The following is a 27,791-nucleotide window of genomic DNA, read 5'->3' on the forward strand; positions in this document are numbered from 1 at the left end:
AGTTCAGGAAGCCGGACGACAACACCTTCCAGGAGGGAACTAACTCCTTTCCAGCCTGGTCTCACCCCCCTGCCCCAGCCCAGAGGTGCCTGCCTGGCGGCCGCCCCCTCCCCAGGCCGCTACCTGCTCGCTGCAGGGCGGCAGGGCCGGGCGTTCCTCCCAGCCGGGCCGGCGCCAGATAACAGCCCAGCCGCGGGCCGAGGCGGGAGGACCGCCGAGGCGGGCGGCAACCAGGCAGAACCGCACGCCCGCACACCGCTGCCTGCGGCGGGCAGGGCTGGCTGCCGCGGGGGCCTGGGCGAGCCCATCGCGCCGTGCGCGGAGGGAGGGAGCGAGGAAGGACGGACCGACCGACCAGCGGGCGGGCAGGGGGAGCTGTAGCCGGCTGGGTGCGCGGCGACCTGATCCCTGTCCAACATGGTCGCCGCTCACACCTCCCATTCCTCATCCTCCGGCGAGTGGATCGCTTGCCTGGATAAAAGGTATCGGTATCCTCACAGGAGCAGCTGTGGAGGGATGCTGTGTGCGTGTAAACTGCCTCTTGCATGTATGCATGCATGTATGATGTGTGTGTGTATGTGTGCTGACACTCCCCGCTCCCCATCAGATCCTGCCTTACATAAGGAGCGTGCAGGTGGGAAGCAAAATGCCCGGAGGAAGCAGAGCCGGGGCGGTGGGGCAGGGTGAGGGCTCGAAATGCCCCTGGCAGCGGAGGGGACAGGCGGTCCCCACGGGGACAGCTGCTCTCCGCCGGGCTTTACTGCCTGGAAAATGCTGCACGTGGAGGAGGAGGGGGAGCTATAGGGCGGGGAGGGGGCGATGCGGCCTGGGGGCCTGGGGCTGCTGGGCGGGGACCCACCGTGCCGGCCGTGGCAGACCCGCTACCCGTGGCGTTCGCGTCCCAGTCTGCCCTCCGCCTCGCCTCACAGCTCCTCACCTCAGCACAACACCCCCCGCCTCGCCTCGCCTCGCCTCACCTCACCTCACGTCAGCACACTGCCTCCCCACCCCGGCCCAGCCGCCTCACAGTTCGGGCGGGAAAGGACAGACCCTCGTCTCAGAGCGCTCCGTGGCGCAAGCAGGTGCAGGACTGTTGGCCAGAGGAGGGGGGGAAAAAACCCGAAGTCCGCCCTGAAAGAGGCCGCCGGAGGCTGCCCTTAGGGGCCACAGCCTTTTCTCCCCGCTGCGGCGGCGTCCTGGGGGCCTGCGGTTGCTGCGGGTCAGGTATAGGTGGGTGGCCAGCACCGTGTGGGTGGGAGTTACGGCTGGCTAACGTGTGCTCAGAGGTGGTGTGCTCACTTCTGAAAATACAGGGAAATTATTTATTAATTATTTTTTTACACAAGAAATTCTTTGGAGTGCTTTCCCTGGGTGTTGCGGCAGAAAGTGAGTCTTGCAGTGTTGAGTTGCATGGTGGGTGTTTTGCTGTATTCCTACCTCCAGCACTTACTGGATTAGTTCAGAAGTGAAGTCATTTGATTTCTGAACACTCACTGTGTCTCCTGTAGTCTAGGAAAATAGTTAACAAAAATGTAGGCCATAAATATGCTATATGGTTCAAATAAAGCTATTGGAGAGAATTCATTTACATGGCATATTGTGGTTTACTGAGCATCATTAGCCAGCTTTTGACATTTTTTGATGCCATTTGGGGCTGAGCTGTGGAGGGAACCTTCCTATTTCTCACAATTACTACCATTTCCAGGAAACCTCCTAGTGTTGTAGGACTGCACCTCTAATTAGGTTTTCCTTAACAGTCCAGGCAACAAACTGTAAGAAGTTAATGAAACTTTTGGTCTAGACACCTACCACATACACTGTCCCCCTCTGTAACACATGACTTAACTTACAAGAAGGCTAACCTCTTAGAGGTTAAATAGTGTGTATAAATGTTGAAAGTACTCTCAATGTAAATACAAGCAGAACTGGTATGGTAACCTAGCCATATATAAACCAAAGTGAAGCAGAGGGCCTGATTCTCCACTCTGTAAACTGACATTGAGTGGATGTGAAGAAGTAGAGTATGAGCCCCAGTACTTTTAAACAGGTGATGCTGTCATTTCTCCGGTTTCTTAAATTCAATACATTGTGAGGTCTAAATTGTAAACTGAAATTCAGGGGTTTGTGCTTAATGAAGTGAATAGCCTTGGGAAGTGAATGATGCTTTTAGGAAACATATGTGAAACATTTCATTTAGAAATCTCTGCCATTATGTTTATATGAAAATTAATGTGCTGACCATTTTTATAATGGGAATTTCATTAGAGCTATTAAGATGAAACTTTTTCTTCCCTTTTTGTTACTTGGAGTAAGCTAGTAGCACCAATTTGTTGAGTGGAAAGAATCAGTTCCAGGTGCCCTAGAGGATTATGTATTAGCCTTCTTTTCCAGAAGGCAATCTGGATGTACAACAAACCCAGGACATGAGAGATTGTAGTTTTTTTCCTGCTTTGCTTTGTGATCATAGGAAATAGACTTAGGCCTTTTGTTCTGTTTTTCTATTTAAAAAGTACAGTTAAAGCTGTGTTGTAAAAGTAGTATAGGAATCTAAGCACTATTAGATAAAGCATTTTTAATTAATTTACACACTTGTATTTCTAGACTGTATTTCTTTTCTGTAGATGATCTATCAGTATACTCATTTGAATTATTATGTAATTTCTATGTATTTTAAGCTTTTTAAAAATCTTACAGCATTTTCCAAACTAGATGTGCATTCTGTAAATATGGGATCATTTAATGAGTCAATTATTTGCAGGATACCATATGGTTTTATTAAATAATGAATATAGTTTTAATATGTTTTAGTTAATATATTTATATTTTCAGGAGGAAGGCAATTCTAAAAGTGGTATGTTTTAGAATTTTAGGCGAGCCTCAGCAAAGACGATTAAAATGGCATGTGATACAGATTATCCAACTTCATTCTTGAAAGAAAAGGAGAATTAAACTCTAAATGGAAATAACAAAATACATCATATACAGAAGTGATGTATTTTGTATATGTTCTTCATGTTTTCCCCAAGTCACATATTAAAACAGAACTGCTAACATCTAAAATAAGAGCACATATAAAAATGAAGAACTACCAAAATTTTTCAGAAGTGTTATTATTGTGTAGGGTACTGTGGGCTAGGACTACCAGTGCTTTGACCATGCAGCTTCCCATGTGGTATTGCTAATCACAAAAGCCAAAGATCAGCACTTAAAAATCAAATACACAGGCCAGTATTTATATACAGTCACAAGTGCAAAGGTAAGGAAAAGCAGGAATAGAAAAGTTCAGAACACTTGCTCTATTGAGAATGTTTTATATTTGCAGGGGAGAGAGAGGATCAGCAGTGAGTAACTATATGTCCTCATTGTACCTGGAGATGTAAATATTTTTTCTGTTAAGGAAACCAGTCCTTTTGTCTTTGAAGTAAATAGTTACCTTACCACTCATTTCCTAGGGAGCAGAAGCATGCCTGCCATCTTTGCATTTTTCTGTATGTCCAATCTGCACATAATTAAAAGAAGATTGCTGATGTATGCAAGTGTGTATAATTAGCTTAGGAGCAACGTCTTCTCTACTCTCATGGTTTCTTTCACACCAAAGACTATCTAGCCAGGAAATTTCCATGTTGACATATCTTTACTGAATGGTAGACAAAGTATCTTTTGCGTAACTATTATTTCTCTAAACCTGATCACAGTTATGAATTCAGGTAAGTGTTTTAATTGGATTCAGATGCAAACTTTTTAATGATGTACATCACAACAGTCAGAGATCCTACAATTTCATACCTGCCTATGGCATCTTGTGTTTTTCTCTCTATTAAATATAACCTTCAGTTCCTTGGCAGACTGGAGAAGCAGATCACAGAGCAAAGCATGTAACTTTGCTAGCCTGTTGTGCTAAGAATGTTATGATCTTTGCTCAGCTGTTTATAAATTATTTAAATATGAATGGGAGTTTCAAGGACATACTGTACATACTGAGCTTTTATATCCTTGTAATCCTTGTTAGACTTTTGACTCACATCATTTACATCTAACAAAACCAAAATAACATATACAGGATAATATGTCAGATCTATACCTAAGCCAAGCTCCCATAGATTTGAGTGTAAATTCAGACTGAAGCTATGTAACAGCAACATATTTGAATCAGGATTTGTTTTTTAGTTCATTGTAACATATATTTGAGATGTAAGTTATTTGTATATGCTTAGTAGTCACCAGGTCTCTTGTGAGTACACAGATAAGCTAGAATGAAGAACTGATATTCTGAAAGAATTGTAAAAGAAATACGGAAAATGTTTGTCATCCTCTATAACCTATAATTATGTAAAAAATAATGGGATATAGATTTATTATCAGGCAATATTGTGAATATTTTAGAATTGGTTTACAATGCTATTTTATTTACTTTTAAAAAACATTTTCATGCGATTGGTAAAACGTACACTGACTTCTATATATTTTAAATTTCTACCCTTGCTTTTTATTTGTAACAAATCCATAGAAATAATACCACCATTTTTCATGAAGTTTGGATCTGAACAAAATCATGGACATACACCGTAACTCCTGTTGGCCTGTGTGCTTGGTGTTTTCTCTCTGTATGTAGTATGTGGCTAAGCTAGTGTATGCTTGGATCAAGTCTGTGTGGAGATATATCAGCAGCAGGCACCTTGGTGGATGTGAAGACTCAGAGACAGAGCAGTATAGACATAGCCTAAGTGCTTTCTACCACTTATGCAAAGGTGCGGTCTTCTGAGAGTGATGAATAATAAATTTATCTTTCCACATCATGCAACTCATTTTCTAGTCCAGTGCAAAGGTGCAGTCTTTGATGAATAATAACCCCCCCCTTTTTCTTCCCATATCTCCTCAGAGAGACCAAAATAATTGCTCATGTAGCTTGCCATAAGCTTGTAAGTCTGTGCATTTTATTGAATATAAGAATTCAAGATAACTCATAGTGAGAGCAGGAGTTGTATTTTAAACAAATTCAGGCTGTTTTATTCTGCTCACGGGCTTAGGCATTTCTAGTATCAGCTTCCATTTGTTTTATGTGGTTGCAGTAAGTTACACACTTCTTCCACGGACAGGTATTAAGAGGAGGAAAAAGTGATTGTGCTAGCATTCATGTCTATAAACATCGTCATGGCCCACCAGAGCAAACTCGTACATGCGTATGCCTATTAGGGCATGATATATTCAAATTTAGTTGGTAGTGCTGTGAAGTGGTACTGTTGCAACTGTAGGTTTTCTCTTTTACCAGATGATACTGGAAACATGTCTAAACTGTCATTGTTTGAGTTATTTCTGGCATGTTGTTAGGATTTGATCTCTAAAATCTTGTATTCTGAGCAGGTTAAATTTCTTTTATAACAAAAACTCATTACAGCAAAGGGATAAAAAAACAACAAACCAGCTAATTGAAATTGTGCCCTCAAAGTCAGGTGACCACCAGATATTTTTCAAATACAAGTATTTTTCTTATCCAATGTGACATCTGTTTTCGTCTGCATCTTACAATTTGCTGGATTTAACAAGCTCATCATTTTTATGATACTTCCGTTGTTCTGTTAGTATTTTCTGCACTATATTTGGCGTGATCACTTACTACTCCTGCTGCTTTATCAGTATCCTCAATGAATGTTTCCTGAACTGACTTTCCACTTCATCTTTGAATTTAGCAGTTGTCAAAATGTATGTCAGTGTAAATCTGTAGAAGTTATTTCATAGTTGCTGTAAGTTTTAAATTTTCATTAGCTGTAACAATGCACTTCCTAAATGGGTAAAGGTACGTTTAGCATAGTGTATTGGTGGATGGCAGTGGCCAGAGTTTGAATCAAAGGATATCATCACTTGTGAATATTGTTCAATTATAAATTTAATTTGCAATGTATCTCAGAGTCTGTCTTCATATTAAAGTGCTTTTAATGTCTATTATGAAGCTACAGTGCTGGTTAATGTAATTTCATCCAGATCTACTTCTGTCAAATGGAATTTTAACTGTCCTGAGCTGCAGTTCATGTTTATGAAAGTTGGGAGGGTTTATTAAATAAGGTTTATTCACACCTTGGTTGCAAAGCATGCACCATACATAAAAATTTTCATAAGTGAAAGGAGAAAATTTCCTTGCAATTTTATTTTTTCTCTTGAAATATTTTGTCTTTTTAAAAAGCACATGAAGGAGAAAAAAATTCTTTTTATGTTTTGTTTCCTATTATAGCTTTATTATTCAGGTAGTGTACTTTTAACTTGAGATAAATCTTTATGAAGATCATTACTTAATAAATACATCTTTTGACATTCCACTGTTTATACAGATCTAAAAACTGACCTGTTGAAAGGATGCATAATTTGTGGAGCAGGGTATGTAAAGAAATGCAGTGCATTTGACTGCTCTAACTCTCCAATAATTTTTCAGTGCATTGGCCAAACTGAGTTGAAGGCACAGATATAATTAAGTAATATAATAATGAGATGAGTGTGTAGGTAAAGGAGACCCCTCCCCACCCCCATATTTGCATTCTTTTGGCCCTCACTGAGGAAGACACAACTCAACTATTACAAATTCTGAGTGCAGCTGACAGCCAGCTGGTCTGCATTTAACTGGCTGGTCAATCAGTACCTGAGTAGATCGGGATTATCTACAGCATTTCTTGTTCCTTGCATAGCAGGACACGAGAGATTATCACAGGGGTTCTGAGTGTAGGTGACAGTAGTAATTTGTTGGAAACTAAGCATCAGCAGTTTTACTTGTGTTGCATTTTTTTTTTTTTAAACTCTGAAATGATTTATATGCCTAAGAATCCTAGGTGTAAATAATTTTTTATTTCCCGTGTGTCAGAGTAAATGTGAAAACTGGAATTCCAAAGTCTCATAAAATGGAAATCAAAAGAACAGAATTGTAATTTGATTATTGTTTGAAAGCCTCATGATGAGGCTTTTCCCATCACAAGGGAAGGAGGAGCTGAAATGTGAATGTTGAAAACATGGATTTCGTAATACTAGCATAACAAGTGTGAAGCGCTTCTTGGGGAGAATTGATTGCCCTCTGTCCTCATGGAAATAAACCCTCATCTGGACATTAACTCAAGATTAAAAGTAATTTCATTTATATCTAGCCTTTAGGTCTCTTAACACAGTTCAAAAGTGCTTTGATAGGTCACTTGTATCCCTCTCTTAAACTTACCTTTCTCAAGTATTTCTTCTGCATCCTACTGCTGTGCTTTTCTGCATGTCAGGAAAGGGCAGGAGACAGTACAGGTAGCATAGAGGAATGATCTGGTTTTAGTGGTGTTCCTTGCTGTTCTCTCCTTGCTCATGTTTCAAAGCAGAATATACTTTAAAATAATATTAGATTCACCAAAAGGTCCATGATAGTGGTTCCTGGTACTTTGCAGCTCATAGTGTTTGCCTTTGAATAGATGATTCAGTTTTAACTCAAAGATGAACTAGTTTTATTTTTCTCTTATGTAGTGTGATACTCTGTTTTCTACAAACAGCCTTGCCAGTGGAAGAAATACATTGTATCTGCTCATTCTTCATGGGCTGTTCATTACTGTCTGAAATGCAATATTGTCCTTTTTAAAGAGTTAAAAAGAGCCAAGGAAGGAAATGGATTTCAGAGTTTTCATTCAGTTAGAACAGGGTTCAGATTTTTTAACAGATGTTATAGAAATAAACATTTTTAAATTCTAGAGGCATCTTGGCAAAGAAGGTAAAAGTACACATCTTCTGTTTTTTTCAAGTGTCAGACCAATTATGAGGAAGAAGCTAGAAAAAGGACATATATGGTAGAAGAGGAGGTAATAGGTTATAGTTAGATAAACTTGATAAAAACAAACCCAAAAACTTTAACTTATTCCTTTCTTCTAGGTTAACAAGTCTTTCATAGCATACATAAACATTCAAATATTTAATCTTAACACCATCAACAGTTTCTTTTAAAAAGCTATATATGCTACACATGAACAGAAATACTTGCCCAAATTGTATATGTGAAGAATTGTAGCAGTTATCCTCTCTCTGTATTTAAACTTTGAGCTTGAATAGTTTGCACTTATAAATATGAAATAGCCTTTTGAAGATATGCTTCTGGCAGGTTTTTTTACAATCTTCTTTTACAGATAGTCAAGCAGACATTGTCAAGAAAATTGTTTTATCTCTATAAAATACATGCCTGAAATCTTCACAGTCAAATATATCGGGGTAAAATATCCGTTAAAGAAGTCTTATTGACATAATTGAATAGAGATGTATAACTAGCATTGATGCTGTCACTTGTATATGTATGCTGTGATGTCGTATTGAACAAGCAGAAGAAGATAGATGACGTCTTGTGTGAAAAATTACTGCCAGATAAGACCTACTATGCCCTGAGAGGCAAATTAGTAATATAAATAAGGAGCTAGATAAACTGTTCAGTGGTCAAACAAAGCAGAAAGGCTTGTAGGGTAGTGAAAAGAAATTAAAAAATGTTTTTTGTCATTTCCTAATCATTTTGAAGCCCTGCTTTGCAACACTGGAAATGCCTACCTCACTTTGACCACAGTGAAATGGGATGTCAGCGCAGTACCCTGTTGAGATACAAATTATATTAAATTGAAGATTGGAGGGGGAGTGTAGGACTGTAACCCATACATTATCCTTCATGGTAAGAGATATTAAGCATGAAGTTTTCATGTCCAAATCAGTCATTCCTCCTGCATGGTTTTGTCCCAGCATTTGCTATGGTCACGGTATGATACCTACTCCGTTATGGGTGCCGGGCCAGTTAGTGAAGTGTGGTTACTACAGCAGCTGCTAAAGCTCTTTCTGGGCTTGTACCCTGCAGATGTAACAGAGATATAGCAGCAGCTGCCCCACAAAGATGCTGAAAAGTTGGGAAAAAGGAGTAAGAAGCTGGTTTTTTTAAGCAACAAAAAGTTTAAGACAAATGTAACATTTCCACAGTTTGTTTTACTTAAGATTTATTTTAAGCTGGGTGAGGCAGCCTAGGGAGTGGGTGCTTTACTGGATAGAGTCGTAGATTTTCTACAGGAAGGATGGCCTTGCTGTAAAATGTCTCTACTCTATCTCATACCTCTACCAAACTGTTGAGAGCTGAAGAATTTTAATTGATTTAAGAGAGATGTGCACACTTTTAAATTCATCGATGGCCCTATTCCATACGTTGGGCTAGAGCTTTCAGAAACAGGAATACACTTAGGAGAGGACAGAAGCTTTAGCAGAAAATCCAGTGGTAGTTGAAGTCTCACTGAAATACATTTTTTAACTTCTTATGCTCACAGATATCAAGTTATAACTCTGCAGCATCAGCAGTGAAGGGACACTTCAGTAGCATACCAGCATCAATGTCACAGAACAGGACATCCTCACCAGCACTAGTTTAGCAGAGGGATACATTTTTTAACTTCTTATGCTCACAGATATCAAGTTATAACTCTGCAGCATCAGCAGTGAAGGGACACTTCAGTAGCATACCAGCATCAATGTCACAGAACAGGACATCCTCACCAGCACTAGTTTAGCAGAGGGGGGCTAAGCTCAGTGAGATTGCTCTGTGGTGAACAGCAGTGGGGATCACAGAGGAGTGACATCAGGTGCTCTGATATGGTCTCTGGAAAAGCCTTTCCAGAGGCTTTTTGAGCCAGGTAGGGGGTGTAGGGAGATTCACCTCCTTGGGGTTGACTTTTGCAGCCCATCTCTCAGGTTTGGGGAGTGGTTGCTTTCTGGATTAATATCACTGACTCCTATCAGCGTGACTAAAGTGACATTAAAGCTTGAATAATTTTCCATCTGCCATCAGCAGTACTTTTCTAATTAATAGGTTTAATCATTAATGTTCTAAGGAATATATTATAATATTGTCTGTTTAAATATTATTCCAAACTATGCTTTAAAAAAGCCAAGTTTACAGCAACTTAGAAAGATAGCTGCAATCAGGAAGTAAATTTATGTTGTCCTGTACTGATGTTCCATGCTAAGCAGCATGTACTTAGGAAATAGAAAACAAAATTTGGCATCATAGATAGATTCATTAATGTTAATTTAATTATGATAACAATGGTTACAATGATGATAATTTTATTAAAAGATACTTTGTAGAAAGTGGTGAAACTTTACCTGAGTTTTGCAGCCATGTAGAAAAGCAGTTAATTGATGCCATGCTATTTTATTATTCTTATTATGCTCTCTCACTAAGTAAAACTATCCTTTTGAAACTGATCTCATTGTTATAGATTATAAACACTTAATAGAACTGAGTTTGGGTGCTACTACTATTTCTGTTACACTGCAATCAGGAGTTTTTACACAGGCAAAATTCCATGCCCTAGTAAAGACTAAGGGCCACCTCAGCTTGGGCCACCAAGTGTTAGTTAATTACTTACTCTTAAACATTGATATTTGCAAGGAGCTCTGATTAAATCCAAAAGCATTTTGTTGTCAAACAACTTGGATCCTAGTTCATTTTTATGCTTACTCATGATCTAACCAAGCAGCTAAATCTTAAACTAGGTGTTTGTCTGTGTGTCTCATTTGAGAGACATTAATAAGTTGTTATTCTGGGGTACAGTTAAGATTCCTTGCATGTTTCTGTACTGGCTGCTGCCTTTTTTTTAATTTTTTTTATTTCCAGTAAAACACAGCTGGAGGAGAAGATACCTTTTCTAAGATAGATTAATGATTAAATCATTCACTGAAAGCCTCTCCAAATTCTAGCTTTGTTTCCAAATGTGCTGGATCAAAATGTGTGTCCTCCCAGTAAAAATATTTGTGGAAATTTAGTTGTACATAGTAATATTAAACCCAGTATATTTTGAAGAAAGGCTACTGAAACAAATGGCTTGCAGTAATGAATTATTAAGAAACATTGTAAGGAGTATAACAATTTTCAGATTACCACTATGCATATTACGTAGAAGTTTGGATTCCTCTTTTTGTTTAGAGCATGTTTGTGTGCCCCGCTTCAAATGCCCACTTCGTGTACTTGAAGTGGCAGTAACTGCTGCTAATACAAAGCACTGTAGCTCAGCTGCATGCTAAAGTAAGCCACTAGGAACACACAACTTTAATTTGTCTTTCCCAATAAATGCGGAGTTTGGTTTCTTACTGCTGTGCTGATGTTTAAAACTCTGAAAAGTGTGGCTCAGTTACCTTTGAGAATGCTTGTCCTTCCATGATGACTCGCTTTACTGGGGTCATGAAGCAGTTTTGTCAGAAGAGCTTTTCCTGCAGTTCATCTGCCTGACACAAGACACTCCTTGTCATATCAGTGGAAGTGAACCCTGCTCTCACCTTCTGAACCAGATGGAAACCCTGTCTGTTGAGCCTTCAGCAACTCTCAGGAAAAAAAAGCTACACAGTCTATGAATTAAACCCCCCCAAATCTTGTCCTTTTGACAGGACTAGAAGTAGAAGAGATTTCTGAACTCGCATTTCAGTAAGAGCACTGAGAGAACAGTGTTCATTAAGTTTATACAACCTAATGCATGTTGTTTGCTAACCCTGTTTGCTCTTCCCCTGTCCGACTGTATCAAACAATTAAAAACACTAAACACTGAGACCTGCAGTCAATTCTATGCAAATGAACTGATGGACTTGAACAGAGTCAGCTGTGAGCAGTTGTATGAACGTAACAGTCTCAGAGGCAGTTTTTCTAGGAAAAGGCGATATTCTGAGAATGATTTTTCTTTTTTTCTTCATTGGGTTTTGCTGTTAATTTTGAAAGCCCATACATTAAGGGAGTTAGTTTTCCAAGGCTAGTGTAGTTTGGGTAGGGATCTTGGATAAATGGATTTTAAATCTGTTTGCGAGCTGCACCTCCTAATCTTCTTAAAAGGATTTTGACAAGAGAGTTAATGCTTATTAATACCTGTCAGCTAGTGCACAGTTAAAAAAAAAAGGAATGGGTGAAAATCTTACTTGAAATATTTCAAAAGGGAGCTGTTGTAGTTGGGTGTGGATTGAAGTGGTAAGAGGATGTCACTGTGATGTAGAAGCAACTGTATACACCAGAGAGTTATTATTCTCATCTATAGCTAATAAGGGTAAGTTGGAGTATAAATGAGGATAGAGATTTAATCCCTCCTAGACTTAATTTAATAAGAAAGATGAGAGACAGACGTTCAAAGTGAGTAGGGTCTGGGCTTCTTCCGAGACAAAGATTCAAATCCCTTAAGTCTTTGATTTCAAAGGTGTATCTTTAAAAAAAACCAACCCTGTTGGAAGGAGTACTTACACTGTGGGTGTAACAATAAGATGATAAAGATGTGTATTTGTGAACTTCATCTTGGTTCATTCTAAGCTACCTGAGTTCTGTTGATTTAGAAGCTCATCCACTGGCTAAAAGAACATTTTTGTCAGTAAAATTAACTAGCAGCATTTGAGTGAGTGATTGGTCTAATGATCACAGACAGTTGTCTATCTTTCTTGTACCCCTTTATCCATAAATGATTTCTGCATCTGATCCATGATGATCTCCTAGGAATGTTCTATGTTTCTTTCTGTGTGTAGTAGTAGGCATTTAGTCAGTTATGAAAGATTCTTTCTAATGCTGTCATATGCTGATTCATAATGTTTGATAATCACATTTAAAATGTATGCTATGGAGCTAATTCACTTTAGTTTCATAAATATGTAGTAGTTTTCTGAACCTACTGAACTGCTGGTCCACATGCTACTTTGTTGGAGGGAGTTCTACAATTTTATTTTTCTTGAAATCTTGGGTTTTTTAAAGGTGTTACTGTCATAGATTATTTAAAATATTTAGATTAAAACTCTCTACCCTTACCAATGAAGAGTTAAGATCGTTGCTTGCATATTTGATTTGTCCAACGCTAAGAGACAGAAACTGTGTAAAAGAGAATGTACTTATTAAAGTTGTCTTTCTTGCTTGCAAGTGAGAAGAGAAAAAAACCTTCAAGTTAATTTGTACCCAGTAAAATGCAGAAGAGAGATGTGGATATGGGAGTTTCTGCTGATATCTAAAGCTTTTCTTTTAGCCAGATAGAGAACTTCTATTTTGGGCACTGATTCCACAGACCTCTTGTATGTTTGGACATCTGTTTATTTGTGCTCCCTTACAAACTTAAAACTATATATAATTCTAAGCTCTTTAGGATAAGGACTGTATCATCATATATACTTTTACAGTACTTGCTACAGCAGGACTTTGGTGCTAAATGGGGCTTCTGGATACTGCCTGTGTTGAAATGATAATAATCATGCTCAAGTTGATAACAGACAGTTGTTAGGATGTCTTGGAAGGGTTTCATTATGTACATGTGAAATACATTTTAGTTGGTTTATATTATAGTGTGACATTTAATGCAAACATTTGTAAGTTTGGTGCATACAAGTGGGGGTGTTTCTCTTATAAAGCCCTTGAGAGTTTTGTCCTTTGTTTTCTTGCAGACCTTTGGAACGTTCCAGTGAAGATGTAGATATAATTTTTACACGACTGAAAGAAGTGAAAGCTTTTGAGAAATTTCATCCCAATCTTCTCCAGCAGATATGTCTCTGTGGATATTATGAAAATCTGGAAAAAGGAATCACATGTAAGACAGCTTCATATGATGATCTATTTTATGTATATAAAATTGGGGGTTAGGCTGGGACTGTCTCTAGGAGATCGGTGAGAGAGCACAGTCAGTGGAACGGCTATAAAAATGTTTACAGTCATAGTCATGGGGGACAGCAGGGCTAAAGTGCTGCTTGCTCTACAAATACAGTGTGTAGTGAATCTATGGTAACAAGGCACACGTTATTGGATATAAGACACTGCCACTGTTTTGTGGAAAGATTAGAAGCAAGTCATTGCACTAAAGCCTCATTCTTTCCCTGTAAATGATTATTGATCTCTTTTGTAGGTGCTTTGTGATGTCAGGGGCAAAAGTGTATCACCTAGGCATGTCATTAATAGTGTGTGGTTTGCAGTCACTCTGAATAACACAAGAGAGGTTTGCAGAGCTGCATACTGCTGTGGGGAACCACAGCTCTGTGCTTGCTCTGGCAGCCCGTGTGCCAGATGAAGGTGGAGAGCTGTCCTTGGTCTATGAAGCTGAGATGGAAATGAGTGGTGGTCCTGTGATAGGAATGTGTGAGTTCCCAGAGCTGTTCCAGGGGAATAGCTGATGGAGACCTATGGTGTTTGGTAGAGTCTCAGATACCCCTCAGGTAAATCTGGCATGCTTTAGGCACACGGCCCGGGGGTTTGCTTAAAGTAATAGGAATTCTGATGCTGTGTGATCACACAGTTGGAATGCCTGAACATCAAAGTCCTGCAGTTGCTTCTTAGTGAGAGCTCTTACTGAAGTCAGTGGGAGCTATGTCTGCATTGGAAGATTCTGAATTTCAAAGGGATATTGTTCAGAAAGTTTTTGTGTGGTTTTTTTGTTTGGTTGGTTGGTTTGGTTTGTTTATTAACTAAGACACAGTAAAAGAGAAGCTAACTGGGGAGTGAAGCAATTCTATGTGCTCTCATTGTTTCTGTAGTGTATCAACCAGTTTACTATAATATGTGCTTTTCAGTGTCATTGGAAATATTATTGTAATAGTAAGTAAGTAGTCTGATATGGCAAATTCTATAGTGCCAGTAGTGACTACAGTAGTACAGTAATATGAGGGAAAATGTTTGTTAATGTTGCTAAACTTAAAGAGATAGCTCTTATTTACAAGATTTCATCTTTCCAGTATTCCGTCAGGGTGATATTGGGACAAACTGGTATGCTGTTCTGACGGGATCACTGGATGTGAAGGTTTCTGATACAAGCAACCACCAGGTAAAATAGATTTTTCATTGAGACCATCCAGTCAGTAGTACAAAGAAAGGTTATGACTTATGCTGAGGTAGATAACGACATATATCATACAGATATTTTGTCTTATCACAAGCATGTTTCTCTGAGTCTCCTTTAATCTCAGTTGTCCTTTGTCTATGGAGGCAAATCATGCCATTGTTTTCAAGAAGACTGAAATGTAATGCTCTGAAAAGGGGTCTACATTTTAATATGAAACAAGACTTCTCTGTCTTTTCTAATAGTGCCATACAAAGTTAAGCTAAAGATCTAAGAGTTGTTAATTCATTCCCTGGAAATATTTTAATTCAGTCCTTGTTCAGAAAGTTCAGACCAAACCCACCAACAGTGCAGTCTGATAACAGCATACTGGAGTCTCCACTGCAAGAATGGGAAAGTATTATAGTAATAGCAGAGCATTGGAACTGCTGCCGTGTTAGACCAGAAGCCTGAAAGTAATATCTATTCAGTGTTAAGAAACAGAAGAACAAGTAAAATTCCCTCCAAACTGCAAGTGATTTCTCAATATCTTTGCACTCCTGGATTTACAAAATTGGGAATTTAGAGTAAATACAAAAAAAAAAGGATTAGATATTTCTCCTGGAGAGAGTCTCCCACCCATGTTGTCTAATGTCATGCTGACAAGTCATGCACTTCCTGCTGTGAGCTGAGTCTTCTGGGAAGGCATCATGTCCCATTCCCTGGTCGCATGTTTGAGATCTGAGATTGTCCCGTTATGTAGCTCAGTATGGGGTTGTACCTCTGACACGTGACTCACTTTGCCTTTACATGAGTGGTATAGCTATATATACATTATACCTTTTCCCCGCCTTGACTGAACATAGCATACATGGGGGGTGGTGGTGGTGGAGTGTTCTTTGTCCAAAGTTTGGCTGATTGGGAAAGGTTTCTTGCTCATAGAAGATTGGCAGAAATTGGATTTTTCACTTTGTTGAGCTCTGTATCACCAGTGAAATTGGGTCAGAATGCAAGTCAGGGCAGCATGTGAGCACTGGGTCTTTCTACTTCTTATAGTAAAATGATAGATACAAAAGGAACTTCTTTCATATCATTATTTTTAGCCACCTCTTCACTATACTAAGTAGAGGCTGATTGAGAGTATAATTATCCTAATTTGAGCAATTCTCAGCATGGCCTGGCTGTCATTAGTATTGTCACAATTTGGAACAGTACTGGGCTCTTAAGAGACCCTTTTCTGTGCAGGTCTAAAGCAATCAGGAATATTTTCTGGTGTTTGCCAAAAGATGGCACTACACTGTTTTTAAGGACCAATACTCTTTACTGAATCAGAAAGAAATATATCCACAAAAGTGTTCTGGATGTGGAAGTTAAATTAAGAATCTGTTTGGAGTGTGGATTTGTTCCATTAGATGGAGGATGGAACACTGCAGCCTTTTAAGAAATCTAATGTAAATATTTTTTTCTGCTTATTCAGGTTCACTGCATTTTCCTGCCAATAGGAAACTACAGAACTACAATTCATGTACTTCTAGTTCTAGAAATTATATTCTGCAGTAATTTCTTAACCTCGCGTTTCCTTCTCACAGGAGCAATGTACTGAATTCTTACCACTGCCTAGTTGCCATAGGATACAGCCTCACTGCCAAAAGGACAGCAGCTCATGCATTTACCATTCCAGTGCTGGATAAGTTTGGTGGTTGGGAACTCCTAAATAGTATTTGAGTCCAATATTTTCTCTGGTTTTGCACCATCTTAGTGTTTATATCATGTCCCTCCTTGTCCATCCTTGTCTCCAACTCCTTGTCGTGCCTTTACCTCCTGGGTGCCCTGTTCCTGTCTTGCCTGTACTTCCTTGTTGTCATGGTGCTAGTCATTCCTGAGCTTGAAGAATTTGCTAGCACTGCCTGCCTACTGTGCTCACAACAAACCCTGATGATGGAGGAAATCGAATATAGCTCCATAGGTGGGCAGCCCTGACAGACCCATTTGCCAGCATTGTGGTCCCAGCTGGGAATGGATGACCAGAGCTTAAGATGTAGGGATGCTTGTAATCTATGCTGGAGGACATTTTCCAATAACAGCACCCAGGAGCCAAAACTTCCTTTACAAAGTCACAGTAATATTTAATTGGTCTGCTGTTACTGTTATACCATAAATGGCACTAATGCTAATGAGAAACTTGCAGCAGACCTGAAGAGATACAAATGTTTACCTGAGTTTACAAGTTTAGAAGTTTGTAGTCTCATGTAAAAGTAGAGAAGGAGTATGCTATCTTTTCTAGGAAGAGAGAAGCTAACTTTGTATTTAGGTTCCTGTTGGTTAAAAAGTCTTTAGACACGGCTAATAATCTTTTCATACTTAAGATGAGCAGGGGGTTGTACTAGATGACCTCCTGAGTTTTCCTGTAGTTTGAATCATCATCTGATTATATGATGATGCCTACAGTGTTAATGTAAGTATGGAAAATCAATTCTCTTGACTAAAAATATATTAGTCCCACTTTTACTAGGTGCTTATCGGTCTACCAGGGGAACTTAAATTTCAGCAAGCCTGGGAATAAATGCATTGTGTAACAGCTACCATGTGGTAACTCTTTATGGAGTCACCTTTAGTGTTTGGTAGCTTTCTCCCATTAAAAGTGCAGTAAGTTATTGTGCACTTGGTGCTTACTAAGAATGTCTTAATGGCCTTTGCTCCTACAGAGGCATGTAGTTATATGCCTTCTAGTGTACATTGCACTAGAAATTATATATAAATGCACTAATGGATCAACACTTCAGTCTAGCTAGTGAAGTATTAATTCATACACATTCTTGCTGCACATGAGCTTACTCATGCAGACACTTGTGATTTCTCACAGAAAATGTTTGTAATATTGATTAGGACCAAGTTGAGAATGCATATGAACAGAAATATTAACATTACCTATTTTGTGCTATTATGATAAGAGGAAGCATTCTATGTACTGATTTAAATGCTTTATTAAAGACAAACACACATATTTAGGATCTCATACATAAAACCTCACTTTCCTCTTGTTTTGGAAAAATCCTTCCTGACTGCTTGCAAAACTGTATTATGTCACAAGAGGGCAGTGTTAGAATACATAACAACCTGAGTACAGACACTATTTAAATACTAAAATGGCTAGTTTGAAAATTGTATTCAACTATGTACAATATACCTGTTTTAAAGAGTTTCACCGGAGCAGATTTCTCTGTTACTGATAGTTCTGTTCCACCGAGGTGGTAAAATATGTTAGCTGCTGCTGCTCATGATATAATTTAATTTGCCATTGAAATTGGGACAATACAATTTACAATACAGAGATCTGACAGGTTTATGAATTTTATGGCTATTCAGCAATCAAGAAGAGTCTGAAGAGGTCTTTTTTTTTTTTTTCAGAGGTAAGTGTAATGAACTGTTTTGGTCTTGCCTCAACTTGTTTATAACAAATACCCTGATAAATATTGTACTTAAAAGTCACACAAAGACTTAGTAAGTCCCCTTCAAAATAAACAGAAAATGCAGCCTATTTAGAATCTATCAGAAAGAAGTCTTTACCATCAGTTATGTACAGATTTTGAATTTAATTTTTATTTGGCACTGTTACCTACCCAGTGTTACAACCGAGGTATAGAGTAATAAAAGTTCCTTTTAGAGATATTCCTAGTTTGGTATTGTCTTAAAAATACTACTGACCGCCTTGTGTATGTTTACTTTTTTGAACTCTATTTTGAAAATGAACAGGTTCTGAAGGATGACTGTTGGTAACGTCTCAGAATAAAGCTGGGAATAAATGCATTACGGCAAAAGCATCAGTGTGATGTCTTTGCCAGATTCTGCAGCATTGTGTTTTACTGAATTAGATTCAGAGCCTCTTACCCCAAATGATTAAGATTTATATTCCTATCTGATAAAACAGGCAGGAATGAAGAGAAGAAAGACAAAGACCAAGTAGCAATTTGATCTGCAGTTTTCCTGTAGTCTGCCAGCTGAATCATAGTGTGCGCTGAGGGCTATTGCTAGTTTATCTTGCCTGTGTTTTGGTGGATTTTTTGAAGCTCATCGGATTTTAAAAACAGACCAAACTGAACAGAGGGCATTGACTTTACAAACCATTAGCCTTTTTTAGAAAAGCTTTAAAGGAGGAGCTGTGGGTGCTTGGGTGGTACAGCAATGTCAGCTGTAGGAAGATGCAGAGCGCTGGGGATCAAAAGCCAGATAAGTTAGTGGGGTTGCTGAGAAGAATGACTGTGAAGAAAGAGGTTCAGATGTTCACGTAAGAAAGAGAAGAATTTCCTGGCAGTTTGAGGACAAAGGAGTATGTGATAAGATGAAGTAGAAACAAGGAAAGGGATTTAAACAGGACAGTCCTTGCAATACTGCTTTCTGCATGTAAATGCCATTATGTGTGCATGTAAATAGCCATTAGGTATTTTGGAGATAACCTATGTGAAGTCACAACATAGATTTGTACTGTAGTGTGTAGTGTAGTGTAGTGTAGTGTAAATATGCCCAAGCTAGCTTTAAATTATTTAGCTTGAGCATGAGATCTGCTCTACCCATTGTAACACAGAGATTGGCTGGACTAATGTACTAAGCTGAGAAGCAGGATGTGTTGCCTCATGCTGAGCTCCACGCTGTTGTGGTTGTACTAATTTTGGCTTTAAACTTGACTTATTGAAAGTTAATATAGAAAAATCATTTCAATTCTGTCTGCCAGGTAACCTAGCAAAAAGTCCAAGACATTGCAGGTAGCTTTTAGAGGATCAGATAGAAAGGTATGGAAATAATGAATATGTTATTACAGTACTATTAATCTGATCTGTAAATATTTTAATTAGGAACTAGAAGAGAAGTTGGTCACAGTCTTTCTAGAAGCATAATGCCTCCTTTAAGCAGATCACCTTGTCTTGTGTAAAGAAGATGGCCTAACATATGTTGGCAAACTAATTCTAGCGTGGGAAGATATTTCTACATTATCTTTAAATTAGTTTGATAAGGATTTCCTATCTGAATGGCTGAAACATACTCCAGTGGAGGTAATGAAACGGGAAAATCACTTCATAGAACAGATAGTTTACTTTCATGAGTATCCTTTGGTTTCTTTGTTATAAAAGGAAATTTTTGCTGAGGACAAACTGAACTGTGTCAAAGTAATAATAAGCAAACTTTTCAAAATGCCAGCTTTTGCAGATCTCCAGTTAAACATGGAGATGGTATGGAGTCCTGGAGGGACACAGGTGCAGAGGTGAGTTAAAGGTACAAGGTGTGGGGAAATGATGAAATTAAAAACAAACTAGCTACATCAACTCCCTTATAAACTCAAAATATTGAATAAACTAAAATTTCAAAGAAAAGTGCCCAATACCTTTCAACCTAGCTTTCCCTGTTTTCTTAATTTCTTTTTCAGACATTATGGTTTTGTTTACACACAAGACAAAAATTCTGTTTGCCAGGTTGGAAAATAGAAAGTGTCACAAGTCCGGGAGGAGCATGCAGAGATGTGCCTTGTGATGGTGGGGGAGAGAATATGGCAGAGCCTTGTTTCTGATTCTCGTCCATTCCATAGAATGGTCTTACAAATTCAATAATGTTTTAAATTGATGAGGGGGGAAGTTTAACAACTCTTTCACTGCATGTGTCTCACCTGCCAGTGAAAGTCAGTGAAATTGAATACACAAACAGCCTTGGATTTGAACGTTACCATTTTATAGTGTGTTCAGAGGATAGATAGCAGTGGAAACAATCTCATCTTTTTAAGTCTTTAATACTGCCTTTTTAAATAGCTGTGTGAATTTTAGCTGGTTACCAGCAGCTAGAACCCCCTGCTGCTTCTGGGATTGCAGAGGGGAACAGCAAACTGAGTTTTGAGCTGCCAGCAATCCTCCTGAAGTCTACGCTGAACAGCAGGAGATTCTTGAGTATAAGGTTAACAGGCGTAATAGGAAACACGCACCTGATTCCCCAGGAGGCTGGAGATGTATAAACAAGGGGCAGAGAGAAAATGGGGCTCTGAAGTCTTGAAGAAGACAGATGGGCTTGCTTCCTAGCTGGCTGCAAAACTGCATCTCTATGGAGAGCAATGATGGCTGGGGAAAAAACCTGAAAGAATTTTCACTTGATAGAAGCCTGAACTTTTCTTTAATGAACGTAGATACGACCATTCCAGCTCCTGACTTAACACCACACAATGTTAATTTATGTCCCAGGCTGAACAGCTGCCTCATCAGAAGTTACCTTTAATGTCTTTAAAGATATATTCTTTAGAGTTGTAAAGAATCAAAAAAAGGTGAAGCGTTTCAAAGGAGTTTATTTTTTTGGAGGGAGGAAAAGGAGTGAGAAATAAGTTGGAAGATGTAAATATTGCTTATGATCCACCTGATGGCTTTTTATGCCAGGCTATTTGCTTATTCTGCCCTAAACAGAGATCTCTTTTTATCTGAACTTTCTAAATAAAGTTGAGAATAATGTATTGAGGATATGGAGATCAAATTTTGTTTGAGCAGTAAGCATATTTTCTTGGTAGCTCCTTTAGGTGCAATTGTGAGTATGGTAGCATGCATATAGTGTTTCAGCTCTGAAAGGTAAGCATGTTAAAGCAGAACTTTAGTGTATAGTCTATTTTATAGGGTCTTTGTAGAGACTTCTATTTGCATGCCTAGGTGCTCATTCCCAAATATTCTTTCTTTTAAACAGTGCCTGTTCATATTTGCCTTCCTTGAAAATTTATTTCTGACAGTCGGTAAATTCTTCCTAGATCTTTTCTAAGACATAATTGATTTTGATTTCCCGAACACATAATTTTATATGGTAATATCTGTGCAAAAGCAATTTGCTATGGTTCAGGGAACTGGACTATTATGGGCATTTGTCTTTGTAATGCAATTATAAACCTACTAACTTGATCTTAATAACATTTGCCTATTAGCACTTATTAGATGCATGAAAGGAAAACAATGCAATTTTAAACACAGAAAATGATGCTGAAATATGCTCCTGCATCTCTCCTGGATTATCAGCCACAAGGATGTAGTGGATGGGATGACAAATTTTCTGCTTTTGTTTTTGTAGACATTTCATGAATCCTACATTTTAGAATTAGACTATATTTTTAATGTTGTATCAAGTAAAATTAGCATGTTTTTTAATATGTTTATGTGTATTTGTCTGTGTGCATGTATGATTTCCTTAATAAAGTGCAGTTTGTATCAGTTTAAATTTTTAATGCTATTGCTAATTTTTTTTAATTACTCAAAAGTCAGTTAAGGCCCAACTTAGACATATGTAAGTGTTCAGTTTCAAGCCTATGCTCAGGAACATAGCAACTCGTAAGCCTACAATAGAACAGGTATCTAAAGATCTTGATTCAGCAAGTTATTTAATTTCGAGTACTCTAATTTTTTTGTCTGCAGTAGCTCTTAATTTATCTTGGAACTATTACAGAGGAGTTCCTGGCCAAGGGGGATTGATTTAGACATCTTTCCATCACATGAATGGCATGTGCTCACATAGACTCTTTTGAAATGGACTTTACTTCACATTTGGGACCATCCTGAATACTCTATTCCAGGTTGTTTTGGACTTTTAATAGTTTTCTTGAAATCTCTGACTTAAGTGTAAAGAGTTTTTTTTTTTCTGGTGCTTAGTTGGCAGGCACCTATTAATGATTGAGAGATTTACTGGCATTTTCAACAGAAAGGCCAAGAGTTGACAAAACTGTACGACACAGACCTTATACAATAGAGAAATGCATTACAAATACAAGAGGATGTTATAATTGAAAGTTATGTTTACTGAGAAAACATAACAGTAAAATCTTCTTTCTGATGAGGATAGCCTATATAAGGCAGAAATTTATATTCCAGGGTTGCATTTCTGATGGTAGTTATCTTCTGATCACCTCTGACATTTCTAAAGAATCTTATCATCACAACAGTCTTTAGAGGTAGAGGAACAGAAGTCATAACTTTCTTTTGAAGGTGAAGGTGACTCTTGTGTTCTTTGCTTCGCAGACAGAAGTGTCTAATTCAACTGATGGCCATAGAAAACAGAAGTCCTGCTTGCTTCCACATTGAGGCTTCCTGGGTTGTTAATCAGCATATTGATTTTTTTGTTGGCACTTTTAATTAATTTTCTTTTAAAGCATATTGAAGAATCTTAATGCAGTGCTATTAGCAAATGTGACATAAAGACTCATAAAACATGCTGGAATATTTAATATGTTTCCTTTTATTTTTAATTCAAAGGATGCTGTGACAATATGCACTCTGGGAATAGGAACTGCTTTTGGAGAGTCCATTCTGGATAACACTCCTCGCCATGCAACCATCGTTACCAGAGAATATAGTGAGCTCCTTCGAATTGAGCAGAAGGACTTTAAAGCACTTTGGGAGGTAAATTCAGATTTATTTGCAGTTTATGCAGGAAAAAAAGTGATTTAACCTTTGTAATGAAATATAAGCACATTTAAACTGTAAGCAAAGTAATGATTCTTTTAAATTAGTTTGGACAAAAAGGAAAGTCTTTTTACTTCTTTTTAGTGCTTTGTATTCTGCATGATTACATACTCCTGTATTTCTTTCTTGCGGGCTTCTTCTAATGAAATAACTTCGGTGAAATTTCTGGTGGTTTATTTGTATACTGCAGGTGTTGCTTTCTTAGCCTTAAGCTTGCTTTTATTGCCAGCATTTATGAGGAGAGTCTACCCTTAATATACTCTGATATTTTAAATTATTCCTCTTTACTCCTCTCTCATCACCAGCTGTAAGGGGTTTAGAATTTGCAGATAGATCAAGATCACTTAAAAATTAAGTTACTGATTACATGTGAATTCCCTTAAAACTTTCCTTTGTGGAGAAGGTACTGCTGAGGTTCTTAATTCTAGCATATGTATGTACTTTGGTATCCATGCTGAGAAGACTTCATTAGCATGTTACTATGCTAAGTCACTGAACTTGAATCAGTTTGCATTTTTGTAAGGATTACACTTGATTTGAAAAGTGTTCTGGGAATTGGAAGGCATCCTGTTGGCCTGGCCTACACTATTGCCAATTTGTACTGCTGGCTTGTTTTAAATGGTGACTGTACAAATTTAGGTGTTGTGTAGAGCTGTCAGATGGTGTGACAGTGTCCTAAAGTTGCAGATCCAGGGACACTATATTTAACAAATAGATGCAGGTTGTAGCGTTTTAGTTTTGCTTCTCTCCTAAGTGCAGACAGATGGGGGTTTTTTGGCTTTCTCTTTTCCTGAGAAAGAGCAACATTATACTCCAAATAATTGTCCTAAAGCAGTACTAAAGGAAGGATATCAGAAAGAAAATCAAATCCACACTAGCTACACTGACTGAGGAAACAGCACTAATATCACCTGTGTCCAGATATGTTGCCTTGAGCATAGTTAATGGTACAGCATGACCAAGGCATGAAAGACCAATATGTGAATGAAACGTGCTTGCCATTGAATGCTCTGACAATATCAGATATCATTCTTTGACTTGCATAGCCATGATTTGTACTGGTTTTTTTGGCAATGTCTAGAGCTAAAATAAAATGCTCATAAAGTCTCATAGCAAATTTGAAGAAATCCAGAATGCAGTATTTTTCTGCAGTTCAAGCTTTTTTCTCTACAGGAGATTTTACTGATTTTGATGAGGTTTTTGATTATAGATGCTTTCAAAAAAGGTCACGTGTGTTGAAAGTATTGGGAGCTATCATAGGGAGCCTTAGCACACATCTTGTATATTGCAGATTTCATGAAATTGTGCAGTAGAGCATGTCACAGATGCTGCAGGTGTCACTCACAGACCACACTTTGGCTTTGTGGAACTTTGCCTTTTGTGCAGATTCACAGTGAACTTTTCATGTGTTTTGATGTGCTTTCTTTCAAAGAGGCTGTCCCTGTGCTCTTAGTGAGTGGAAAATTATGCCACGAAATAAGCTTTGCTGGTTGGTCAGAGGTAGAATTAAGTTGTTTATTTTTTTCAAGGCAATATTTGTTTCCTTGCAATCTGCTAATCCCAAAGCCTACATAAACTGCAGATAAGGTATGATAAACAGGAAATGTTCAAAAAACAGACAAACATATTTAAGAAAATTTCCCCAAAATGTACTAGCAATAGCAACAGTATATTATTATTGCTGTTGTTGTTGTTGTATTTACTTTTCTTCAAGGAAACTTTTTGATATGTTATGGATGCAGTGTTGTTCTATCTACCTTATCCTAATCATATATCTTTGATGTAACAAAGCCCACATGGGGAAACAGTTATTAATATAGTGACGTGCCATTCAGATAACTTTTTAATTTGTTTTTAATGAAACCCCACACAAAATCAAGAATGAATCACAGATATTTATTAACAGTAGTACCATGGGAAAAATGGGAGATGGCAACAATGTCAGTGTCATTACAATCCAGATATGGTGAAAACTAAAATCTACTGCATACAAATTTCAACTCTGCAGATAATGAGAACTTAATTCCAGAAAGAAGTAGTTTCTCCATTAAAAAAATGTTGAATAATGCCAAAATAATAATACTGTAGTTTAAGAACAACCTAACTAAACTGTAGGATGGGAATTCTTAAAATGGTTACTGCTTTTGTGAATGTAGGATTTTTGTGATTAATAATAGAAGTGAAAAAATTTTATATATGATTAAGTTTTTTGTTGGTTCCCCCCCATGAAATTTACTTCTGGGGAAATTTACCTTTTTCCTTCTTTTGAGGGAAAGAACAAATGAAAACTGTTAACTGATTAAAGATTTTTTGGCATGCAGAGCATGGAAATTCCAAGATTTCAATTTTTAATAGTATTTTTTTATTTTTGGGTTGTGAATATAATCCTGGAAAATGAACCAGTATACATTGATTTAGTATTGACTTTAATTTATTGTGCAACTAATCTGAAATGATAGGACTAAGAGCTATGAGCTATCTTCCTTTATAGTAAAAATTTGTTAACACTGAAACCTACTGATGAAGTTTGCAACAAATGTTTTTCTACCACAAATCTATACAGTTCTTTGAAAGACAAATAAATACCCTGGCCTTCATCTCTGAGGAGCACTCGTAAACATGAAAAAAGCTGTTCATCGCTATTATAACACTGTAGACTTCCAAAGTGCTCTATGAATCTGTAGGAAGAGGTACTCTTTGTGTTGATAAGAACTTGCTTTCCCTCTTCAGCATCAATGAGTGAGTGTGATGCTAGCTACCTTGCCCAAAAAGCTATTTCAAAGCACAAAGGAAAATACATCCAAAAATAAACATGAAAGCAGAAGGCTACACACAAGGAGCTCTGGTCATGCACATCCTGTTGGTCACTGGCTTGCTCCACCCCTAACAGTTGGATTTTTTTAAACAGAGTAGGAGTGAAATGAATGTATTTGAGCAGTGTTACCATTACAGAAGTTCTCTGTAGTTCATCCTCAAGCTTTGTCTTTTCATGCTGTTGCAAACCTATTCAAAAACAGACAGGAAGGGAGTGAATCTGCTGAGAGGTGACTTATTTTTAGAGGTCTTTCCTACCACAGTGAATTACTCAGCCTTCCTTGGATAACATACAAATAACCGATTTCCTTTTGTGTGGAATGAGATTATGTTAGAAGTTACTGAACATGCCTTGAGAAACATTTGATCTTGAGTAAATGAAGAACAGCTATTACTTCGGTATGCAGTAGCTTTGGAGAGAGGGAGTCTTGACCCCTATAAGGTCAGAATGAATATTTTAATTCTTTTTTATTCATATTCAGCAGCACTTACACATCTTGTAGTCTGATAAACAGTAGTGTAACTTGCTTCCTGCTTGTGCCCATCTGATGATAATTCAGGAGCACTCTCTTCACTGCTCTGAAATGATACCTTTGGGAGAAGCAGTTTTCTTACCATCTTTGTTTTCTGAGCACTGTGAATGTTAGTTTTTAATGAGCTAGTTTAAAACCAGATCCTCTGTCAGACCAGAAGAAATTTTACATACCATTTCAATCGAAATAGTGTAGGAAATACACATATAAAATGGCATGCTGACTTTAATGTTGTAGCACTGTTCAGTGAGATTTCTGAATAAGGCTTAAGTTCATCAGAATTGAGACCACAGCTCTCAATGCATTTGCCTGTAATATCGGTTTGTCTTTTTAAGGTATATCTAACCATATCCCTTATATCAAGGTGTAATATAATCTTATGCCTCATGTTATGTGTCAGGATTATGGCAGCAGGAATTATGAAGGCACTGTAAAAATACATGAATGAAAGTGAACATATAAGGATTTTCATTTGTTTTATCCATTTGGCCATGCTGTAAGTACATTATTTATCAAAGTATGTTACTGAATCTCATGTAGGTGTTTTGCAGTGTAATGCAGTAGGCAGCATTTCAGAGAGGCAGCCTTTTCCTTGCCTTAGGCTGCTGGAAAATATATGTTGCATTGTCACTTGAGAATGTTCTTGCTTCTTTCTCTGGTAGACGCCCGAATACTTCATCATGTTTAAGGAGTATTAGGAATCTCATGTAAATGTCAGTACTTTCTAAAGCACCTTTTCACCAATGAGTATTCCATACCAGAAATTCCAGTTCATTTAAGTGAGAGATTAAATTTGATCTGAGAAATGAAATATTGGGAGGGGAGAATCAAACAAAAAATCAGATTCATGTCCAGCCCCTAAACTATCAGCTTAATTTATAGTATACTACTCTGCCAGTTTATTGCCTAGTAATCAATTGCAGAAGTCTTTGCTCTGATTTAGTGATAGGCAAACATAGTAGAGGTATAAACCATAGTTAATAAAATACAGAATATTTAGCTTTGCAGGATGGGCGATGATGTGATTTAAAATAGTGAAGTACTTGGAGACCCACAAAAGCATTAAAAGGTGGTCATGCAACACTCAGCTCTCTTTACCTGCTTCATGTCACACACTCCACTGACTGCTCAAAGTCTACCTTGATGGTTTGTCTCTCTAACAGGGTTTTATTTGAGAAATGTAAAAGTGATCAAATTGT

At 37.9% G+C, this 27,791-nt stretch overlaps 1 protein-coding gene across 3 annotated transcripts in view; it reads left to right on the plus strand.

Annotated features, from left to right (window-relative positions):
• Positions 1–228: 228 nt before the first annotated feature.
• Positions 229–27,791, plus strand: part of RAPGEF4 (Rap guanine nucleotide exchange factor 4) — a 153,703-nt gene continuing 126,140 nt past the window's right edge. For 2 of the 3 annotated variants that reach the window (XM_054830896.1, XM_054830897.1), the window contains exons 1-4: positions 229–482; positions 13,420–13,562; positions 14,698–14,786; positions 23,036–23,182. In XM_054830896.1, coding sequence (XP_054686871.1) covers positions 418–482; positions 13,420–13,562; positions 14,698–14,786; positions 23,036–23,182 — 444 coding nt within the window. In that variant the 5' untranslated portion in view covers positions 229–417. Of the gene's footprint in view, positions 483–13,419; positions 13,563–14,697; positions 14,787–23,035; positions 23,183–26,389; positions 26,502–27,791 lie in introns of those variants that run through there. The other variant, XM_054830900.1, reaches the window with a different exon arrangement.

Source organism: Grus americana, chromosome 6, assembly GCF_028858705.1.
Source record: "Grus americana isolate bGruAme1 chromosome 6, bGruAme1.mat, whole genome shotgun sequence".
Taxonomy (NCBI): domain Eukaryota; kingdom Metazoa; phylum Chordata; class Aves; order Gruiformes; family Gruidae; genus Grus; species Grus americana.